Below are 20865 nucleotides of genomic sequence, written 5' to 3' on the forward strand. Positions count from 1 at the left end.
CATTACGTCTGCAAGGAGCCAGCCAGCAGAGCTGTTTCGAGCGTCCAGGGGCCTTCTACAGTCTGGCCCATGTGATGGAAACTCTGACCACTTGACAGCCCACTGTGAACAATTTGCCCAGCACTTTGCTGATAAAAACGCTCAGATCCATTCTGACTTGGATGCTGTAGTTGATGCAGATCCTGTGGATGTCACTTTGGCTCCTGCTTGTTCAGTGTTGATGGATTCTTTTCAATTTGTGCAGCCCGAGGATGTGGACAGGATCCTTGGAGCGGTGAGAGCCTCCACATGTATGCTGGATCCTTGTCCCTCCTGGCTTATTAAAGAGGCCAGAGGAGGACTGACTGAGTGGACAATGGGGATTCTTAATGCCTCTCTGGAACAAGGCATTGTTCCATTATGCTTAAAAGAGGCAGTTGTGAGACTTCTGTTGAAGAAGCCTTCCCTGAATCCCACCATACTAGATAACTATCATCCAGTCTCTAACGTACTATTTTTGGGCAAGGTATTAGAGCCTCCCAGCTCCAGGGGTTCCTGGATGAAACGGATTATCTTGATCCATTTCAATCTGGTTTCAGGCCAGGGTGTGGGATGGAGACAGCTTCGGTCACCTTGGTGGATGACCTCCGCCGGGAACTGGACAGGGGGAGTGTGTCCCTGTTAGTTCTGCTGGACCTCTCAGCGGCGTTCAGTACCATCGACCATGGTATTCTTCTGGGATGCCTCACTGGGATGGAACTTGGAGGTACTGTTTTACAGTGGCTCCATTCCTTCCTATGGGGGCGAACTCAGAAGGTGGTGTTGAGGGATGCCTGTTCGACTCCATGGCTGTTAGCTTGTGGGGTCCCTCAGGGTTCTGTTCTGTCCCCCATGCTATTCAATATCTACAAGAAACCACTGGGAGAGGTTGTCCGGAGTTCTGGAGTTCAGTGCCACCAATATGGTGATGATGCCCAGCTCTACTACTCCTTTCCTCCAGATTCCAAGGAAGCTGTTTCTGTCCTTAACCAGTGTTTGGCATCAGTAATGGACTGGATGTGGGAGGACAATTTGAAACTTAATCCAGACAAGACAGAGCTGATCCTGGTCAGTCAAAAGGCAGATCAGGGAATAGGGATTCAGCCTGTGTTGGATGGGGATCAGCACTCCCCCTGAAGACTCAGGTTCGCAGCTTGGGGGTGCTCCTGGATTTAGCCCTAAGCCTAGATGCTCAGGTTTCAGCGGTGGCCAGGAGTGCTTTTGCACAGTTGAAATTAGTGCCCCAACTGTGCCCATTCCTGGAGATGTCTGATTAGGCCACGGTGACACACGCCTTAGTTACATCCTGTTTGGATTACTGCAATCCACTCTGCGTGGGGCTGCCTATGAAGAGTGTTCGGAAACTGCAGCTGGTCCAAAGAGCTGCTGCCAGACTGTTGACTAGGGCTGGCTACAAGGAACATGCCACTCCCTTGTTAAGACAGCTTCACTGGCTTCCAATCTGTTTCCGGGCACAATTCAAAGTGCTCGCTATGCCCTATAAAGCCCTATACGGCTCCGGACCAGGTTATCTGAAAGACCGTATCCTTTCTTATGAATCTGCCTGTGTCCTGAGATCCTCTGGGGAGGCCCTTCTCTCAGTCCCACCGCCGTCACTGGCACGTTTGGTGGGAACCCAGGAGAGGGCCTTCTCAGTGGCTGCCCCATGGCTGTGGAATGCCCTTCCCAGGGAGGCTAGGATGGCTCCCTCCTTGATGTGTTTCCGGAGGCAGGCTAAAACATTCTTATTCCAGCAGGCCTTTGGGATATAGTTGGAACCTGGGGGTAAGCTGCTAAAATGTTGTTCTAAAATGCTGTTTTAATGTTTTTAATATAATTTTAATTATATTGTTGTTTAATTCCATTTTAACGTTTGTATATTTTCATATGTTTTAATTGTATATGTTTCAATGTTTGTAAGCTGGCTTGTCTCCCAGTATTGGGGAAAAGGCGGGGTATAAATATTGTCATCATCATCATCTGCTTGGGTTACCAGATCACAGCTTCTGGAGTGAGAATTCAGAATCTAAGTAAAGATAGCAGAGGCATTCTACTTCTAGCGAAAGATCCATTGGCTTGGATCCAAGCCCCCCCCGCAAGCAGAATGCTTTTCTGGTCATCCATCCACACAAATACAGTCCATGCTGCTAAACCAATGAAGCTAATGTATTGAGACAGTTCACAAAGACTTCACATTCAATGCAGCCACTGAGCTGCACAGAGTCTTGCTTGCCAGCCCAGGAGCCCCTCTGGAGGTTACTTTTGATTCTCATGTTAACTTTGCACCACCCTTCGAATTCAGCTCCCTAACGGTTTAGGTCAGGGGGGAAGAACCTCAGGCCCTCCAAGGTTCCTCTCATGACCACACTCCCTTCCTCTGGCCCTGCCCCCTTTCCCACAGCCACCAATCATTTGGTGGTTTCCTGGCCTTATATTGTAATAAAATGCCTGTTTGTGTGTATATGTGCGTGTACACATATAAATATACTGTTAGATATATTACTTAAAATATACAAATGGATTGCTTTTGTTTTTTGTTTTTTATCTTTTTCTTAAATTTTTTTTCTTATTATTATTAACATCATTATGGGATTATGATTATTACTATTCCTTGCTGGCTAAACCTTTAATGTTTATTAATATGTGTTAATTGAATGGTAATATATGGCCAATGGAAATGGATTGTTTGCTCCCGTTCCTTTGCTATAAGACTGAGGTTATGACACTGAAAGATAAGGTCTTTCAGGTTCATCGTTTGCGGCGCAGCAGATTGAAGATTTAATAATACCTGCAATGTTTAGAAGAGTGCTGTATAGGTATAATCTGCAATTGGGTCAATATTTGGATATTTGGTTTGCTTTTAGATATAATCCCTTTTTTTCTTTTTCCTTTTTTCCCCCTTCTTCTTTTGCTATCCTCCCTTTTTTTCCCCCTTCAGAATACTGTAGTGTTGGAAACTGAAGATTCTGATTATGTTGTTGGTATTGTTTATTTCATTTATAAAATAAAATAAAAATAGATTAAAAAAAAGAAAGAAAAGTATTTCTAATCTGACTACAACCGATCACAAAATAGAGGCAGGACACATATGTAACCTATAGTTCAAACTAATCAAATTCAGAGGTGCCCTGGGGTGCTGGTTCTGCATGCATTTAGTTACTGTGGCAGGACGTTCTTGTAGGATGGCTGTGATTCCCACTTGGTCAATGACAAGGTTGTTTAAAAAAATAATTGACTGACCTGCTCGTGGAACTGGTAACTAATTAACAGGAGAGTATACAACTGCTGCATATTCTGCCTATTTGAACAAGTAGCATATTGTTTGTCTGCAGATCCCATTGGGGGTCGAACTGCCCTTTGCAGGATTTTTTAGCTGACCTCATTAACACAGCGGTTACATAGGCAAAAGAATAGAGGAGAGCCAGGATCTGCAGGAGAAGCCACCACCCAGGGAAGAGGGCATGCTTGCTGCCACCACCGCCACTGCCACCAGCACCGCTCTCCCTGTGGACTCCTGCCTGGCAGTATTTGTAAGGGGGATGTATTGTTTTATTTTTCATTTAATTGTTTGGGGGGGGTGTTGGGGGGCATTCTGTTGTTTTTAGGGGTGGGTAGCCTGCCTGATAGGCGGGAGTGAGGGGGCATGTGTCCACCTGATGGAGGCAGTGGGGGGAGTGTTGGGGGCCAGAATATACAGAGGCTGGGCGGCAGGCACTGGCGGAGCGCTAGGGGCAGGCCATGCCGGGTAAGGGGAACAAGGGAGAGATGCGTAATATCTGTCCCCTAGTCCCGGCCTGTCCAGAGCCAAAGAATGGCTGGGGGAGGCATGACTCCATCTTCTAGCCTTCGTCTGCTGCTCTGCAATGCCAGGTCTGTTACCCAGAAAAAATCCCTCATCCATGACATGATCCGGGATGAGGGTGTGGACCTGGCATGTATTACCGAGACCTGGCTGGCTGAGGCCACTGCTCCAACTCTGGTGGCCATGTATCCAGCTGGATTTTCGTATGTACAGCAGCCAAGGGCTGGGGATCAGGAAGGGGGAGTGGTTGTTATCTACCGGGAGTCCTTCTTCACCAGACCCCCTCTCCGGGAGACCAACGTTGCTGAGTGCATGTACTGGAGGTTGGGCCCGAAGGGCAGTCTCGGGATTCTGCTCGTGTACCGCCCACCCTGCTGCATGACTGACTCCCTGGCCGAGGTGCTTGAGGTGGTGTCTGATGTGCGTGTGCAGTCCCCTAACTTATTGGTGTTGGGGGACTTCAATGTACATTCAGAGGCTGTCCTCACGGGGGCACCTCGGAACCTCATGGAGACCATGGCTTCCTGGGAGCTGCACCATATTCCAACTGGGCCCACCCATGTAGCTGGTCATGCACTACACCTTGTGTTTGTTTCTGGAGAAGTGGGGAGTGATCTGGAAATCAGAGGTATATCCACCACCCCCTTATCATGGTCAGATCACTATCTGGTGGTGTTGGACTTCTCGGTTCCACAACCGCTCTGCAGGGGTGAAGGACCCATTAAAATGGTCCGCCCCAGGTGTCTTATGGATCCGAATGGATTCCTCAATGTGCTTGGGGATTCTCTGGAGCACGCAAACAGCCACTCAGTCAAGACCCTGGTGGGTGGGTGGAATGCCACAATCACTGCGGCATTAGAGCAGGTGGCTCCGAAACGCCCTCTCCCCCTGAACAGGGCTCGGACTGCACCATGGTTCAATCCGCAGTTACGAGCTCTGAAACAGGAGGTGAGACGGATAGAGCGCCGGTGGCGGAAGTCTTGCTCCAAAGATGATCAGACACGGGCTAGAGCTGTATTTTCAGCCTATCACGTGGCGATGAAGGCAGCAAAAAAGGAATATTATGCTGCCTCTATCATGTCTGCAGAGTGCTGTCCCAGGAGGCTGTTCCAAGTGGGCCGGAGCCTGGTCGGTCTAGTTGCTCTGGCACCGCTGGAGCATTCTAAGGCCTCCTGTGAGGCCTTGGCAAGGCACTTTGCAGATAAAATTGATCAGATTAGGTGTGTTACTCTGCACGCTGTGGATACAGTTAGTGAGCAAGAGGCGGCCTGTGGCAAACCGGTTTTGTGGGATCGGTTCCAGCTTCTTCCTTCTGATGAAGTGGACAAGGTGCTTTCATCTGTGAGGCTGACCACCTGCTTACTTGATCCTTGCCCATCTTGGCTCATTATGAGCTGCAGAGAGAGGCTGGGTGAGGGGATCAGGGTGGTGGTGAACGCCTCCCTTGAGGAGGAAGTGATGCCATCAGCTCTCAAGGAGGCAGCGATAAGACCGCTTTAAAAAACACCCTCCTTGGATCCCCAAGTTCTGAACAACTTTCGCCCAGTCTCGAATCTGCCATTTCGGGGCAAGGTGATTGAGTGGGTGGTGGCGATGCAGTTGAAGGTACACTTGGAAGAAACTGATTATCTAGATCCATTTCAGTCAGGCTTCAAGCCTGGGCATGGACAGAAATGACCTTGGTCGCCTTGGTAGATGATATGAGGAGGGCTTTGGATAGGAGTGAATGCTCCTTCCTTGTTCTCCTAGACCTCTCAGCAGCTTTTGATACCGTTGACCACAGTATCCTCCTGGACCGCCTGGAGGGGTTGGGCATTGGAGACATCATATTATGGTGGTTCCGGTCCTTCCTCTCCGGCAGGTACCAGACGGTAGCACTGGAAGAGGAGGTTTTGGACCCGTGGCTGCTCACTTGTGGGGTGCCACAGGGTTCCATCCTCTCCCCGATGCTGTTTAACATCTATGTGAAGCCGCTGGGGGCTATCATCAGGAGGTTTGGGGTGCAGGGTCATCAATATGTGGATGACACGCAGCTCTACCTCTTGTTTAAATCTTCACCAAGGTTGGCCATAGAATCCCTGTCCAAATGTCTGGAGACGGTGAGTGGCTGGATGGGGAGGAATAAACTGAAGCTGAACTCTGACAAGACTGAGGTACTTTTGGTGGGAGACAAGAGGAGGTTGGGGGAGGTTGACCTGGTGTTGAATGGGGTACAGCTACCCTTGAAAGACCAGGTCCGCAGCCTGGGGGTCATTTTAGACTCCCAGCTTTCCATGGAGGCTCAGGTGTCAGCTGTGAGCCGGACAGCACTGTACCAACTCCATCTGATAGGGCAGCTGCGCCCCCACCTTCCTGACCATCTGCTCCCATCAGTAATACATGCCTTGGTCTCCTCTTGTCTAGACTACTGTAATGCGCTCTACCTGGGGTTACCCTTGAAGACGGTTCAGAAACTTTAGCTGGTACAGAACTCAGTGGCTCACCTGATTAAAGGCAGCCGCCGGCGTGAAGGAGTTGCTGAAGGAGTTGCACTGGTTACCAGTTGTTTTCCGGGCCACATTCAAGGTGTTGGTTTTGACCTTTAAAACCCTATATGGTTCTGGCCCAGCCTATCTCGAGGAACGCCTCCAGCAGCACCAGACAGGCCGCTTAACAAGATCAGCCTCGGGTGACCTTCTCTCTGTCCCATCAGCCAGGACAGCTAGGCTGGTGAGGACAAGGGAGAGGGCCTTCTTGGCCTTCTCGGTGGTGGCCCCCACTCTGTGGAACTCCCTCCCTAGGGAACTCTGCCATGCCCCCTCTTTGACGAGCTTCCACCACGCATTAAAAATGTGGTTTTTCAGGCAGGCATTTGGGGTGGGTTAGGGTATTTTTAGAAATATGATGTTTTAATGTAAAATTGAATTGTTTTAAAACTGTTTGTACATCGCCCAGAGTGGCCGGGTGACTGGCCAGATGGGCGATTAGGAAATTTAATTAATAAATAAAAATAAATAAAGACACAAAGTATCATTGGCAAGCATAGAACATATGTAACACATCCTCCATGGAACGGGTGCAGCCTCTCACCCATCCACCCTGAAAAGCTACTCCAGAGAGTCCCCAGCTGTCAGAGGGGGCTTTTCGGGGACATTGGAGGCTACTGGAAGGAGGGAACAGGGAATCAGAGAAGAGCAGGGCTGGAAGGGGCCTACAAGACCATCGAGTCCAATCCCCACCTCACAGGGTTGTTGTTGTGAGGATAAAATGGAGAGGAGGAGGATAATGTCAGCCGCCTTGGGTTCCTTGCAAGAGGAAAAAGGCGGGGTATAAATACAATAAATAAATAAATAAATATAGTCCAAACAATTTAGAGGGCACCAGGGCGGCGAAGGATGCGCTAGACAATACTGAGCGTGGTGGACTAAGGCAGCTTCAAGGGAGCCCGGGGTGATACTGGGGTGGGGGAGGGAGCCGGGTCGTTATAGGCCCTATAATGTAAGGGAAGGGAGAGGCACGGGGGGCAGGGTTACTCCTGCACTGTCTCCCAATTCATAGAGTCTGGGTGGCCTTGAAGGTATTTTAGTTATTTAAAATATTTCAAGGCAAAACCCCTCCCAAGGCAGCATACAATAAAGCTGATACAACATTAAAAGTGACAGACACACAATGAAATAGTCGGACCACAACAACAGCAGCAATAAAAAGCAACAACAAAAACCACAACAGCAATCATATCAGAAGGCCAGAGTAAAATATGTTTTCAAGCCTCCTTGCCATGGGCAGCAGTAACCTCACGCTGCTTTGGAGCTGAGCCAAGCAACTGGCCAAGGAGGTGAGCATCACGGGGTTACAAATGTACCTCCTCTTCCCACTAGCAACTTTCCTGAAGACCCTGACAATTTCTCAGCTTGCAGAAGAAGCCACTTGCATATTTCCACATCCCCTCTCTGCAGATAAATGAAGGCTGTAAGAAACAGTGGTGGCGCCCCTGCTCGTAACCGCTCAACTGGAGAGTTTTCAAAAGCCGCAATTCCCTCGGCAGCTTTGAACACCTCCGATCTGCATGTTTAGGGCAGAGGATACTGTTACCGAAACCACAGGAGATAAGACGGTGCTCACCTTGAGCTGACTGATGGCTTGTTCTGCATTCTTCTTGAGGAGTTCTTCCTGCTGGAGTTTGTTGCTCTTTTCCGTCAGCTCATTCACAAGCCTAGCACAATCCTGGCGCAGTTTGTTGAGCTCCGATGACTGCCTAGATACGAAGACAGGAGGTTGTTCTTCACACTGTGGGCAAGGTGGCGTCCAGCAGCACGAATGAAGCGCATTTGCAACGAAAGCCAGACTGAGAGTATGAGCATATTCTGAGCACTAAAAAACCCCGCTCTAAAATATACTGTTGTAACATTACTGGGGCTGGCCAATTCCTCTGCTGTGACAATTCCACACTCACCTCAAAATTCAGTTCAGCATCCAGGGAAGCAATCTTGTGTTCAAACGGGTCTTATTGCTCCCATCTATGCAGGCTCTCAAGCACAAAAGCAACTGTGAAAATTTGGGTTGGAGGTAAGTGAGCACTACACACAACCTCCCCCAAATGTCTGTTACTTAAAGAGGTGATAGCATGTAGCTTTGAGCAAATACAGCACTACATGCTGAGAACACTCAGAAGAGCCACCTCAATAAAATATGGAATCTTGGCGATCACACAATGGATCACATGGGCCCATGTGATGGTAGAACTGAAGCTTTGCCCAGAGGAAGGAGACATTTGCCTTAGGGTCATCAGCAGAGGCCCTTCTCTGTCTTCCTTCTTCAAGATAAGTTTATTTGCCATCTACAAAAGAGAGAGCCTTCTCTGTGGTGACGCCCTGATTCCAGAATGTCCCTCCCACAGGAGGTACACCTGATATCCACGGTAACAAGTTAAACCCTTTTTATTTGCCTAGGCATTTAAAAACGTTGAAGTAGTTTTATGCCTCTCGATTTAGCTGTGTTGAAAAACGATCCCGGGTCGTTTTTATCGGATTGAATGTTTTGGTTTTATGTACACCACCTTGAAAGCCTCTTTGGATGAAGGTGCAGTTTACAATTTAAAAAAAAATAAATCAAGATACAAACTCATGAAGGCAGAGCTACAGTGCTAGGCAACCATTCAATTAAGTGAATGTGGGCAGCAAATGGCAGAGAGGAGGAAACTGGATTCCAGTTCCAGGTGTCCATCCGCATTCCTGGCTCTTACCTGGACCCACCTAACCAAACACATTGTCAGTGTTGCAAGGGCTGCCTTTGCTTTCGAAAGACAAACCAGTGCTCAAATTACAGGGGGGCTATCCATGTTTCGTGAAGCCCCCCCCCATAGCTACTATTTTGAGAAGGTTACTGGAGTGTGTGTGTGGGGGGCTGAAAATGAGAGAAGTCAGGGTCGTGACTTGTGACTGCCCTAAGTACCCCCCTACCTTTCCTAGGGGATGGGAATTCTCCTTCCAAGCTTCCCTGGAACAAACTGGGAGAGGCACTTGTGCAGATACACCACAACAGCTGAAAGACTCAAACCAATGGACAACTAACAGTGAGCCTCTCACTGAACACTGAGTATCACCAGATCTTGCACCAGACTGATCCTCCTGACATGCTGTTTGAGCAAAAAGGAAGGAAGAAGCCAAATTCACAGTAAAGAGTGGAGTCCTGCTTGGCCTGGACAGAGGTGGAGACACGCCCGTTTTTATGGCCCACAGTGCACAAAATGATGAGCCAACCCCCCTTTCCCCAGTGCCTCCAAATCCCTCAATACACTGCAATGGATCTAACGAAGGCATCCAAAGGAAACCAAGCCAGGCATAGCTATCGTTCAAGAACACAATATATGCCAACCACATAATAACCGCAGAAGCTTCAAAACCATCATTTCAAATTAAAGATCACGATGTTTTACTGGAATCACCACAATAGCGTACTTGCTTTCCATTTGGTTGGTGGAAGTACTGACGGCATCTCTCAGGATCCCGTTCTCCTGCTTCAGCCGATTGATCTCTGCCTCCATCTGCTCACGAAGCTGCTGAAACTAGAGATGGGGTAGGGGGGAGATAACCCCATTTTTTTCCAGTCTCAAAGAGCCGCCATCCGATGTTTATAGTTCCTTACAGAACGTAACAAACCATCTTATGCCAATTGAGACTGTTGGTCCACCTTAGCAGTCATACTTCAAGGTCTAGAAAACATGTATGAACATCGCAAGCTGCCTTATACTGAGTCAGACCATGAGTCCATGTAGCCCAATACTGTCGACACTGACTGGCAGCAGCGGCTCTCCAGGGTTTCAGACAGGATTCTTTCCTAGCCCTACCTGGAGATGCTGAGGATCACACCTGGGACCTTCTGCATGTAAATTATATCCTCTACCGCTGAACTTCCCATGAACTTCCCTTCCCATGTAGGAAGCTGCCTTGTCCCGTCAGACCATTGATCCATCTTGCCCAGTATTGTTGATCCTGACTGAGAGTGGTTCTCTGGGGTTACAGGCAGGAGTTTTGCGACCCCTACCTGGAAATGTTGGAGATTGAACCGGGGATTTCTGAATCAACCCCCCACCCCATGTGAGGGAAGAGAAGACCGTCCAGTGGAGGGGCTGGCAAGATGGCCTGGAAAGCCCCTCCCAGCTAGGGGTGCTGGAGGAGTTTGTTCAGGCCACATTTGTAAGAGAACCAATCTGATTTTCATTTCCCAGACCATTACATGGATCAGGATACAAATATACTTCAGTTTCCACACCTCTCCGGATTTTGTCATACAACTCTCAGTTCAAAAACTGTACCAAAATGCATATAAAATGTGTATTTTAAGGTAAAATGTGTATAAAATGTGTGCTTTGTGAAAACATGTGCTTGGAAACAATGCAGATTTTCATGCTTTTTTGGTAAAAATTGCAGATTGATACAGAAACAGGACAGGATGGACGTATGAACGAACAGACAAGAAAGTCACCAAGATGGACTGCAAAAAGATGGTCCATCTATTTTCCGCCCAACATGTCAAGAAATGTTTTCACACCTGAAGTTTAAGTCTCCTTAAATCACCTGATTTGCTTTCTTTTCTGCATGAATGTCATGGAACAGCATTTGTATTGTGAAGGAGAACTGGGACCAGTGTAGATCTTGCACTGTTTTAAGCCTCATGAGTGAAAAATGTCCCCAAGAGGCTCCTCACAAGGGCCAGACACCTCACATTAAAATTCCACATGCTTCCACCTGAGAAGCAAAATGAAGTGCTTCTTGCTAAAGAAACTGTTGCCACCTAAAGCCAAGCAGAAGTGAAAATTCCCATGCTAACCCAAGGCTGGGTTTTTACCTTCATCTTCAGCTGTTGGGCTTCTTGGTAGCCTATGTGGATTTTGTTTTGAAAGACTCCGTGCTCCTTTTCCAGTGTGCTGATCCGCTCTCTCATCTTTGCTGTGACCAAGTTGCTTCTTTCTTTCTCTGAAACCAGCTCCTACGACAACATCAAATGATGTCTCCCTTTAGCAAACAAATGGCCTCAATGCATGCAGGGTGTAAACAAGAACAGGATACCGGCAAAAACAAGTATGCATATTAGTCTTTGTTTATGCTGGGGAGGAAAACTAAGGGATTGAGCCAAAGTCTTCAGGATCTGAGGTGGGACTTAAGAGGGAGAAAGAGGTGGCTCCATGGATATGTTCCTGGAGGATGTTCTAGGAGTTGAAGGCAGCAATGAGGGAGCAATTTTAGAAAGCATGAGACCTTTGAGCAGCTCAGGGTGGGGGACCTGGAGAAGGAAAGATCATGGCAGAACTACTCCAGATAAGCTGGATGGGGTGGGGCACTGAACACTTTAAAGGGTAAGGACAAGGAGTTGTTGTCCTCCTTGGACATGGATGCAGAAAGGGGAGCGAGTAGAGAGTTATGCATGCTTCCCATGATCACCTCTTTCTGCCCCCTCTTCCTACCATTTGACTTACATTTCCCTTACAAGCATTTGATGTGTGTGCTTTCTTGAAGAGATGGGAAAGAAAGCCTAACACCGCAACCCCCGCCCCCGCCCCCACCCGTCTTATGAAAATGCCTTAACACAAGCAACTTTGTTTGTCGTAAACTTGGCTGTTTCCATGAAGATCCCTTCTCCCTATTAGACCTGGCTCTACCAGTACACTTGAAGGTGCACATATTTACTCTGGGAGCCACTGTACCTGTGAGAGTTGTTTACACTGCTCCTTTGCAACAGCAGCTTCTTCCTTCATCGCCACAAGCAGCTTGTCCTTTTCTTGCAGCTGATGCAGAGCGGCAGCTGAATCTCCCTTACTAGCCTGCAACAAACAACAGCTAAATAATGAAGATAAGAAGAAACAAAGGGCCAGATCAGACATCATGATAAACTATAGTCTATCATGATGGTCTATCATGATGGATTTCCACGAGGAGATCAGAAGCTTGTGCTTCTATTTTTGATTAACCACAGTTCTGCATTATGTCTGAACCCTAAACTGTGGTTAATCTTAACTATCGTTTGCTGAAACAAGTCAGCTTCAGAACCCCATGCTTTGAATCTGTCTTGTTTCAACAAACCATTGTTAAGGATTAACCACAGGTTAGGGTTTGGACAAAATGTAGTTAATCAAAATCAGAATAAAAATATTTCATCTCCTCCTTGTGGCTGCACCAGAGGAGGAGAGGGAAGCAGGGGAGTGTGTGAGCCCAAGGCTTGCTGCAGCTTGTTCCTGTCATGATAAGACATGGTTTATTATGGTGTCTGAACAAGCTCAAACAGGTCTCGCATTGGGCAAGGACTAATCACTGTGGCACCCAACAGACAGGGTTAGGATAAGGAGAAGAATCCAATCCAACCAAAAAGGAAAAGAGTTTGCGCCCAAAGAAGTAACACCGAAAGCAAACCTCCAAAAAAGCAAAAGGTGCTGTGAAACAGTGTCTTAGAAAGTAACATATTACTCAGAAGCCCACAATTTTTCTTCAGAGGCAACCACACGCAATACTTTGCCCAAGGTGTTTTTTCTAATAAAATGATTTCACTTGAGCTCCAGAAGATGGGAACTTTAAGAATGGAACTTCTGAGGTCTGCTACATCTAACAGCCGTGTCAGAAAAAGCATATAGCATGCAGTGTGGGAGTGAAAGTGACCTGGTTCACACGTGACGCTAACCCATGGTTCTTTTAACTCATGGGTTGTTGAATGCTGGGTTGCTGTGATCTGTGAACCCAGCTGCACTAACAAGCCATGGTTTATTTACCATGAACACCAGGAGAAGAAACGTTGGTTTGTTGTTGGGTTGTGAACTCTGGTTTGTTTAAACCATGGATTATTACATGTGAACCCAGAACCATGGGGTTGTCCATAGGTTGTTTCACCAGGCTACTAAGGTGATAGGCAAGAGTGCTAAAAAACCAACAACCAGCCACTTTACATGAGAGTACTACAGTGCCACAAAGGCATTTGGGATACAGGGAGGCAGAGGGCAAAGGAGGAGGGAAACAAACAACTCAGGGATTGAGTAAACAAACTACGGTTTGTTTCATCATCTGCCAGACAGACCCTGGGTAGTGCAACAAACTATGAGTTAAACGTGGGTTACATAATCTATAATAATATCTAGGGAGGTGGTGGGCTCTCCCACACTGGAGGCATTCAAGACGAGGCTGGACAGCCATCTGTCAGGGATGCTCTGACTTGGATTCCTGCATTGAGCAGGGGGTTGGACTCGATGGCCTTGTAGGCCCCTTCCAACCCTACTGTTCTATGATTCTATGATTCTATAAGCCATGGGTAAGTGTTATGCGTGAACCAGGTCAGCATCTGCTTCCTTTCTGATGTTTATTTTATTTACAACATTTTTGGCCCATTTTTTGGCCCACCCTTCAGTAATTCTATCAGGGTGGCGTACAAGATAGTAAAGATGCCAATATAAATATAATTAACCATAAAAACATTGAGAGATTTCAGAAGCAGCCCTTACTCATAAGGTCTAACAAACCTGACAGCCTCTTTTCCAATCAAGTGCTGTCACCAAGGCAGCATTTACCTTCTGCAAAACGTCCTGTATCACATTGGATTTCTCTTTTAGCAACTCCACTACACTCAAGGCCTCCTCTTCTGTGAAGATCATGTTCTTCATAGCCAAGAGAAAGTCCTTAAATTTCACCTCTGCATTTTCTACAATAAAACCAGCAGCAATACTTAAAACATGAGTGGGAGGGGGGAGCACAAACATTTTGCTTTTCGTGTAAGCTTTTTCTTCCTGTAATGGGAGGCAGGCTGGGTGAAAGGGAAAACATCGCACCTGATCAGCTGTTCTGAGTAATACATATGGCGACCATCTAGAACAAGGGTGGTGAACATTTTACAGTTAGGACTGAGTTTATTCATAATACTACCAATACTAAAACTAATACTAATAATAATAATAATGTTCTGGCTGTTGTTTTTAAGTCTGATAGAAACGTTCTTGCTATCTGCTGCATTTCGATTACAACAGGAATGGGCAACTGACAATCCATAGAGTGAATCCTCCCACCCTAATAGCCCTTGCAGATTTTTAAAAGGGTACAATCCTATTCCCACTTACCTGGGAGTAAGCCCCATTGAACTCAATGGGGGCCACTTTTGTGGCAAAACATTTTGCTCATAGCTTCCCCCTTTATGGGTACGAAAAGACATAAGAGTCTCCATAAATCTTACTTTCAAGTAGGGTAGTCGTGTGTGCATCATCAAAAAAGAGGATAAAAAGAAGGTACAGATTTGCATATGCTAATTTATATGTATAGATGAAAATGAGGAAATGACTACTATAAGTTAAGTAGAAATACAAATGTAGCAATTTCCACATTTCCACCTTTCAGCCTGAGGGCCGCATACAATCTGGGAGACACTCTTGGGGGTCACATTCCAGTGGTGGGTGGAGCTAAAGTCCAAAGGGGTGGGGCCAAAAATAGTCCAAACACCAGCATACTTTAGCTGAAAGCTTTTCCTGCTAGTCGGTAAGCCTTAGGAGAGGCACTTCAGCCTTTCAGAATGGGGAGAAATGCACAAAGCTGGGAAGCCAGCAAATAATTGGGGGACAGGGCAGGGCCCTCCAAGGAACCCCAAGAGGACGAAGCAGGATCCATGGGCCTGAGGTGCAACACCCCTGCCTTATCCCAAGGGAGCACACATGTTCCATACGTTTCAAGCCCTTAGTGCCAGGTGTTGCCAAGTTTCATGCAGAACCTGTCTGTGAAGGATTGTGTTGGCCTGCAGACTACTACCTGGGTAACCCAATGTCTCCCGACAACACTGAAGTGTTCTGGAATGGACCAGCCGCAAGCAGCAGCCCTAACTCCAGGCAGCATCAAACCTTAATCAAACAGGCCAGGCCAATGCAAACATCAAAGTGAGGCAGCAACAGATTCTGACCAGGGAGAGGAAGGATTCGGCTCAAAACAGTGTCCTTGGGGGTTCCAATACATACAGGAAAACTTTTTGCTGATGCCCCCAAGAAGCTTACTGCTCGAGAAAGGGGAGCGTTGCTAATTTGGGTGGGCAAATCCTAGGCTACACATGGAAAGAATTAGCTACATTTGGATAAGGTTACAGATTACGAAATCAGCAAGACAGGAAGGGTGTAAGAGCAAGCCACAAGGTTGCACAGGCATAATGAAACTGGGCAGCTGGACTATAGGAACAGAGTAGAGTGGGAAAGAGCAGCAGCAACGCCTTCAATTTCCTGCATGCATTCGTGATGTATGTATTGGCCAGATGTGCAGCTGATTCTGAAACCTGCATCTCACGGCAGCGCTACACGTTACAGCTGCAAGACAAACTGATGCCACAATGCGTACAAGGGTTTAGAAACGGGTACACACACACATTACTTCCATGTCGTCTGCCAAAAAGATCCCCAGTGTGAACACCAGTGTGTCCCTGCTGCAGTAATGACATGCAGCACTGCCTTCAATCTCTTTGTCTGTTACCCCCATCAATAACCTATTTGTTCTGTGGTTCTGGTACCGGCTAACAGCTAGTCTAGTCTTTCAGCCAAAACTGCTCTGTCCCTCATAGCTACAGTATTTCTAAATATCTAGACAGAAAAGTGATTTACAGAGGCACAATGCACACCGGGGTGGGGGGTGTGGGGGGGTGCCAATTAAGTTGCAAGACTCTCCCAATTATTAAAAGCTGGAAAGAAAGATTCCCGCTTCTCCCAACCCACTGACAAAAAATTACGCATCTGCCCCAATCTTCACACTTCCGCCAAACACACAGGAGAGAAACGTGACAGAAGGGAAACCTCGGGTTCTCAGAATCTCATTGCACCAACCACATTTCTAAACTCCACAGCGCCGCCTCCTAGTCACATCGGCCATCCCACCTGCATTACAGTGGTACCTTTATCGGTTTCATTCTTCAGTTTCTTTGCATTGCTTTTCTGCAGCCCTTCAATCCCATCTTGTTTCACCAGGTCAGCCACTTCTCTCTTTTCCACTGCCACATTCTGCTCTGCGTTATCCATTAGGGGGATATAAGTTGTTGCATGAATCAAAGGCTCGTCCACCAGCGGTGCAACTGGGATTTTAGGAAATACATTGAATATAGTAAAGGAATTTAAAATGTTTGCTTAAAAAAAATACCTTCACTTACATTCTCAGTCCAAAACATGGTTTGGCAGCTATTAAGTTTGTTCCTACCATGTAGTTCGATTACAACAGAGCTGGCATAGCATGGTGGCTAAGGGTGCAATCCTACGCATGTTTAGACACAAAAAACTCCTACAACTCCCAGTATGTCCCAGCTAGCATGGCTGGCTGGGGCATGCTGGGAATTGCATGATTTTTTTTCTGTCTGAACATGCATAGGATTGCGCCTTTAGAGACATAAGAAGTCCTCAATTCGAATCTAGCCTCTGGCATGAACTTACTTGTTACTCTTAGGCAAGCCACTCTCTCTAAGCCTCAGCCTTCCCATCTGTAATATCGAAATAATAACACTTAACTTTACATCGTTGTTTATAAGGATTACAACATAATGCTTGTGAAATAATTTGAACACTTGAAAGAGCTATATACCTACGAATCATTATTTTCATTATATTAGGATGCCCAAACTGTCATTTTGAGGCAAGGGGATAGAAAGCTAATCCTTCATCTCAATCTGCCCCAACAACTGAACTCTAGTGAATAATACTAATAGTATGGCTAACATTTCATTCAGCATTTTTCATATACATTCTAAGAAGCCAGGCCAGTACGCATCTCTATCGGCTGTGCTCAAGGCAACAGAGTGAATTCTTGACAGAGCACAGATCGGAGTTGGGGACCTTCCTGGTTCACGGCTTGGTCTAGGCCTCATATGGGTTTTGACTCATTCACTGTGCCCATGCTTGAAGGCTATGTGACGAAGAAGAAATCAGGCATCCTGCAGCACACACTTCAGAATGCTTTCATTCAGCCAATGTGGTGTAGTGGTCAGAGTACTGAACTGAGACTCAGGAGATCCGGGTTCTAGTCCCCACTTGGCCATGAAGCTGACTGGGTAACTTTGGGCCAGTCACTGACTCTCAGCCTGACCTGCGTCACATGGTTGTTGTGAGGATAAAATGGACAGGAGGAAGAGGATCATGTATGCCACTGTGGGTTCCTTGCAAGAGGAAAAAAAAGTGGGATATAAATGTAATAATAATAATTTAAAAAAATGTAAAGATACTCAGGCTGCAATCCTAGACACACTTATTGGGCAGCCTTCCCCAACCTGGCGTGTGCCCTCCAGATGTGTTCGACTGCAACTCCCATCATCATTGGTCGGCATGGCCTAGGGACTAAGTCCCACTGAACAAAGTGGGACTTACTTCTGAGTAAACGTGCATAGGACTGCTCTGTCAAGCTGTCATTTCAGTTTCCTGTATCTCCACAATAGGACCGCACTGATCTGTATGATGCATGCATAATCTAATGTTCACATACGTTAACTACTACACCTACAGTCTTGTAAATAAGCCCATCGAAGTTACTAGTCTGCAAAACCTTTTACTAGCCTGCTGGGGGCTGGCAAAGGAGGGACAGAGAGCTGCATTTCTATGCTGGGCATGGAGGACTGGGATTCCCTCCTCTAGCAACCCACTTGGTTTCTTGGGGGCTGGGCACAGAAAAGGGACAGAGAGCTGCTCTTCCCTCCCCCACCAGCCCACACATATGTCTACGTGGAATTCCATGCACTCACCTGCATGCAATTCCTGCTCGCCTCTAGCTACCAGGCTGTACTTAAATGCAAGAGGACTGTACCTCTGATGAGGACAGAACACTCAGAAGGGTTTTCCTAGTTGATTTCTGTGGACAGACCAAATTGTATGAGAGGAAATGATCCTTCTTAAATGTTCTGGTCCCACATCATTGAAGGCTTTACAGGCAAGAACCAGCACTTTGGATTGAGCCAAGAAGCAGACTTGTAGCCATTGAAGCTGGAATATCAAAGGAGTCGCATGCTTCAAAATGCTGGCTGGGAGGCAGTTCCTGGTTGGTGGTAACCATAGTTTGCCTGATCTGGATGTCCTGGCATGTTATGGTATGGTAAGCCAAGAAAGGGTGGAAGGAAACTTTGCAATGGAAGAGGAGACAGGAGCACATAAGCCTGCATAGTGCTAATATCTGCCAAATCGCAGTTTGGCTGTAGCATCCAAACCAGGCCACAGAGGCTAAATTCATGACCTGCACAAGGCCAGCCTATGAGTCAGTGGCCCAGTGCCAGTTTCAGCCCTGTGTAACATTTTATCCAGGAGCTCCTTAGCTCTCGTGATAAGGAGCTGGTGCGATTCAAGCACCCCTTTCCAATCACAACGACTTTCTGCTTTTTGTATAGTATCATTTGGGGGGGGGGGTTTGTCCGCTCCCCTATGTCTGCTGTTGCACTCATGTCTGGCTTGTGGGTTTCCAGTTGGCCACTGTGTGAACAGAATGCTGGACTAGATGGGCCCTTGGTCTGATCCAGCAGGGCTCGTATTCTTATGCTCTTAAGTGATGATTGTTACTTAGGTTATTGGACTTCCTCACGTGGGTGAAAGATGCAATGTGACAGCTGCAGCAGCATTTGCTGGAACTGGACTTTAGACCAGGATTCTGTAGCATGGATGGCAAAACATTTTTTGGCAAGCATGCTGGAAGTCAAACCCAAACTATGTGCAGACACAACTGCAGCTTCCCATGCCTTAATGTGGCTTTGACTCTAATGTACTGAGGCAGCGAGTAGTCAGTAGTGTGACTTTCAATGATGTAGCAAAGCTCACACTGGCTGTGCCACTTCTGGCACCCCTGTAGTTACCCATCCATATCCTACCATTAAAGCTTTCCATTTGTTCTTGCCAGTTGTTCTTGCCCATGCACATTTGTGTACATATAACTCTGTGCCACAAAACTGCGAATTTGCGCAGTGTTGCACAATGCATCCTCATGACTCAGTGAGAGTCGTTCTTACTTATTCTCTATCTCGGTTAAGATTAAAATAACTCGGAATAATTTTAGGTTTTTCTTATCAGGGAGACAGAGAGAGAGTTTTTAATGTGACCACACATGTCAAATTGTATTTGTGAATGTTTTGAACTCCTGAGTTAAGCTGTGATTTCTGTTCTCAGCTGGGCAAGCTTGTGCCCATTTTAAAGTAAAACAAAGCACTTTTTTTTACTTGTGATGAAAAAGTTTGCTTGCCATTAACCTGTGAATATTATTTTAATATGGTGTCCAACTTGAGGAGCAGCTGTTTTTATTTGTATGAGGGACCAGATAAATTTCTGTGTGCTTGAATTTAATGCTGGTGGTTATCATTGGTCTTCAAAATACATGTTACTTGTCACTTGTTGCTAGTTTTATTGTAGAGAAATACATTGTCTTGGCTCTTCACTGGGGGGTGGGGTGGGGTGGGGGGTGACACCCAGGTTGTAGAACTCCCTGAACAGCAAATCATCTGACCCACGGACCAATATTACTCTGATGCCACTTGGAAGGTATTTTTGCTTCCAGCAGGAAGTTTCAACCAACCTGACCTTGATTATGCTTATATTACCACTACTGGTTGGTAATATAATTTTGCTTGCTTCTCCTGTCTGTTTTATCTTGTTTTGTTTTAAGCCTCTTTGTGTTCCAGTATGAATGTTAGCCACCTTGGGCAGCTGGATAAAAGGTATGATAGAAATGCTTTCATATAGCCAGTGTAGTGTAGTGGTGAGAGTGACGGACTGGGAGCCGGGAGATCCGGGTTCTAGTCCCCACTTGGCCATGGAAGCTCACTGGGTGACTTTGGGCCAGTCACAGACTCTCAGCCCAACCTACCTCACAGGGTTGTTGTTGTGAGGATACAACGGTGAGGAGGAGGATAATGTAAGCCGCCTTGAGTTCCTTGCGAGAGGGAGAAAGGCGGGGTATAAATGCAATAAATAAATAAATAAATATAATAAACAACAAACAATGGCCCAGTTCACACATAATGACAACCCATGGGCTGTTTAAACCATGGGTTGTTGGGGCCATGGGCAAGGAATGAGCATGCTGCCTCCCATGCATTCCTTGCTTCTACTTTCAATCAACAATCCAGGAACGCCTCATTCCTGAGTTGTTATTGTGATGTCCATAACCTCAGACCCAGGGGCCAAATCTGTCTCCCTGGGAGTCTCAACCTGGCCCTCTAGGGTTCCCCAGAAGGCCATGCCCCTTTTCCCCAACTATCAATCATTTGTTGGTTTCCCAGCCTTTGTGCAGTTTTTCCCTGTTTGAAAAGACTGGCATGCCTCTCCTAAAGTTTAGCTATAGGCAGGAAAAGCTTTAAGCTAAAGTATGCTGGCATTTTTGATATTTTGGGTTTTGGCCCCACCCCTTTTGCCTTTAGTCCCACTCACCACTGGAATGCAGCCCCCAAGAGCTTTTCCGAAACAAAATCAGCCCTCCAGCTGAAAGAGGTTCTGCACTCATGTCCTCTAAACCCAAGGTGTGTGATTCGCCAGCAAGCCAGGAGCAGGGAAGTGGAGAAGAGGCACACAGGAAAGAGGCAGACCCATGAAACCCTGCAGGCCAGATAAAATGTGG

General features: G+C 46.7%; 1 protein-coding gene across 10 annotated transcripts in view; it reads right to left on the reverse strand.

Annotated features, from left to right (window-relative positions):
• The window catches only part of KTN1 (kinectin 1), a 200980-nt gene that overhangs the window by 69023 nt on the left and 111092 nt on the right, over positions 1–20865 (reverse strand). For all 10 annotated transcript variants that reach the window (XM_084835619.1, XM_084835628.1, XM_084835608.1 and 7 more), the window contains 6 exons: positions 16190–16366; positions 13848–13978; positions 12003–12119; positions 11147–11287; positions 9757–9863; positions 7922–8054 (listed from right to left, as the gene is read on the reverse strand). In XM_084835619.1, the coding sequence (XP_084691745.1) occupies positions 7922–8054; positions 9757–9863; positions 11147–11287; positions 12003–12119; positions 13848–13978; positions 16190–16366 (806 nt within the window). The remainder of the gene's footprint in view (positions 1–7921; positions 8055–9756; positions 9864–11146; positions 11288–12002; positions 12120–13847; positions 13979–16189; positions 16367–20865) is intronic.

The sequence above is a fragment of the Heloderma suspectum genome, chromosome 1, assembly GCF_057233095.1.
Source record: "Heloderma suspectum isolate Gila_16-S chromosome 1, 16-S_ref, whole genome shotgun sequence".
Lineage (NCBI taxonomy): Eukaryota > Metazoa > Chordata > Lepidosauria > Squamata > Helodermatidae > Heloderma > Heloderma suspectum.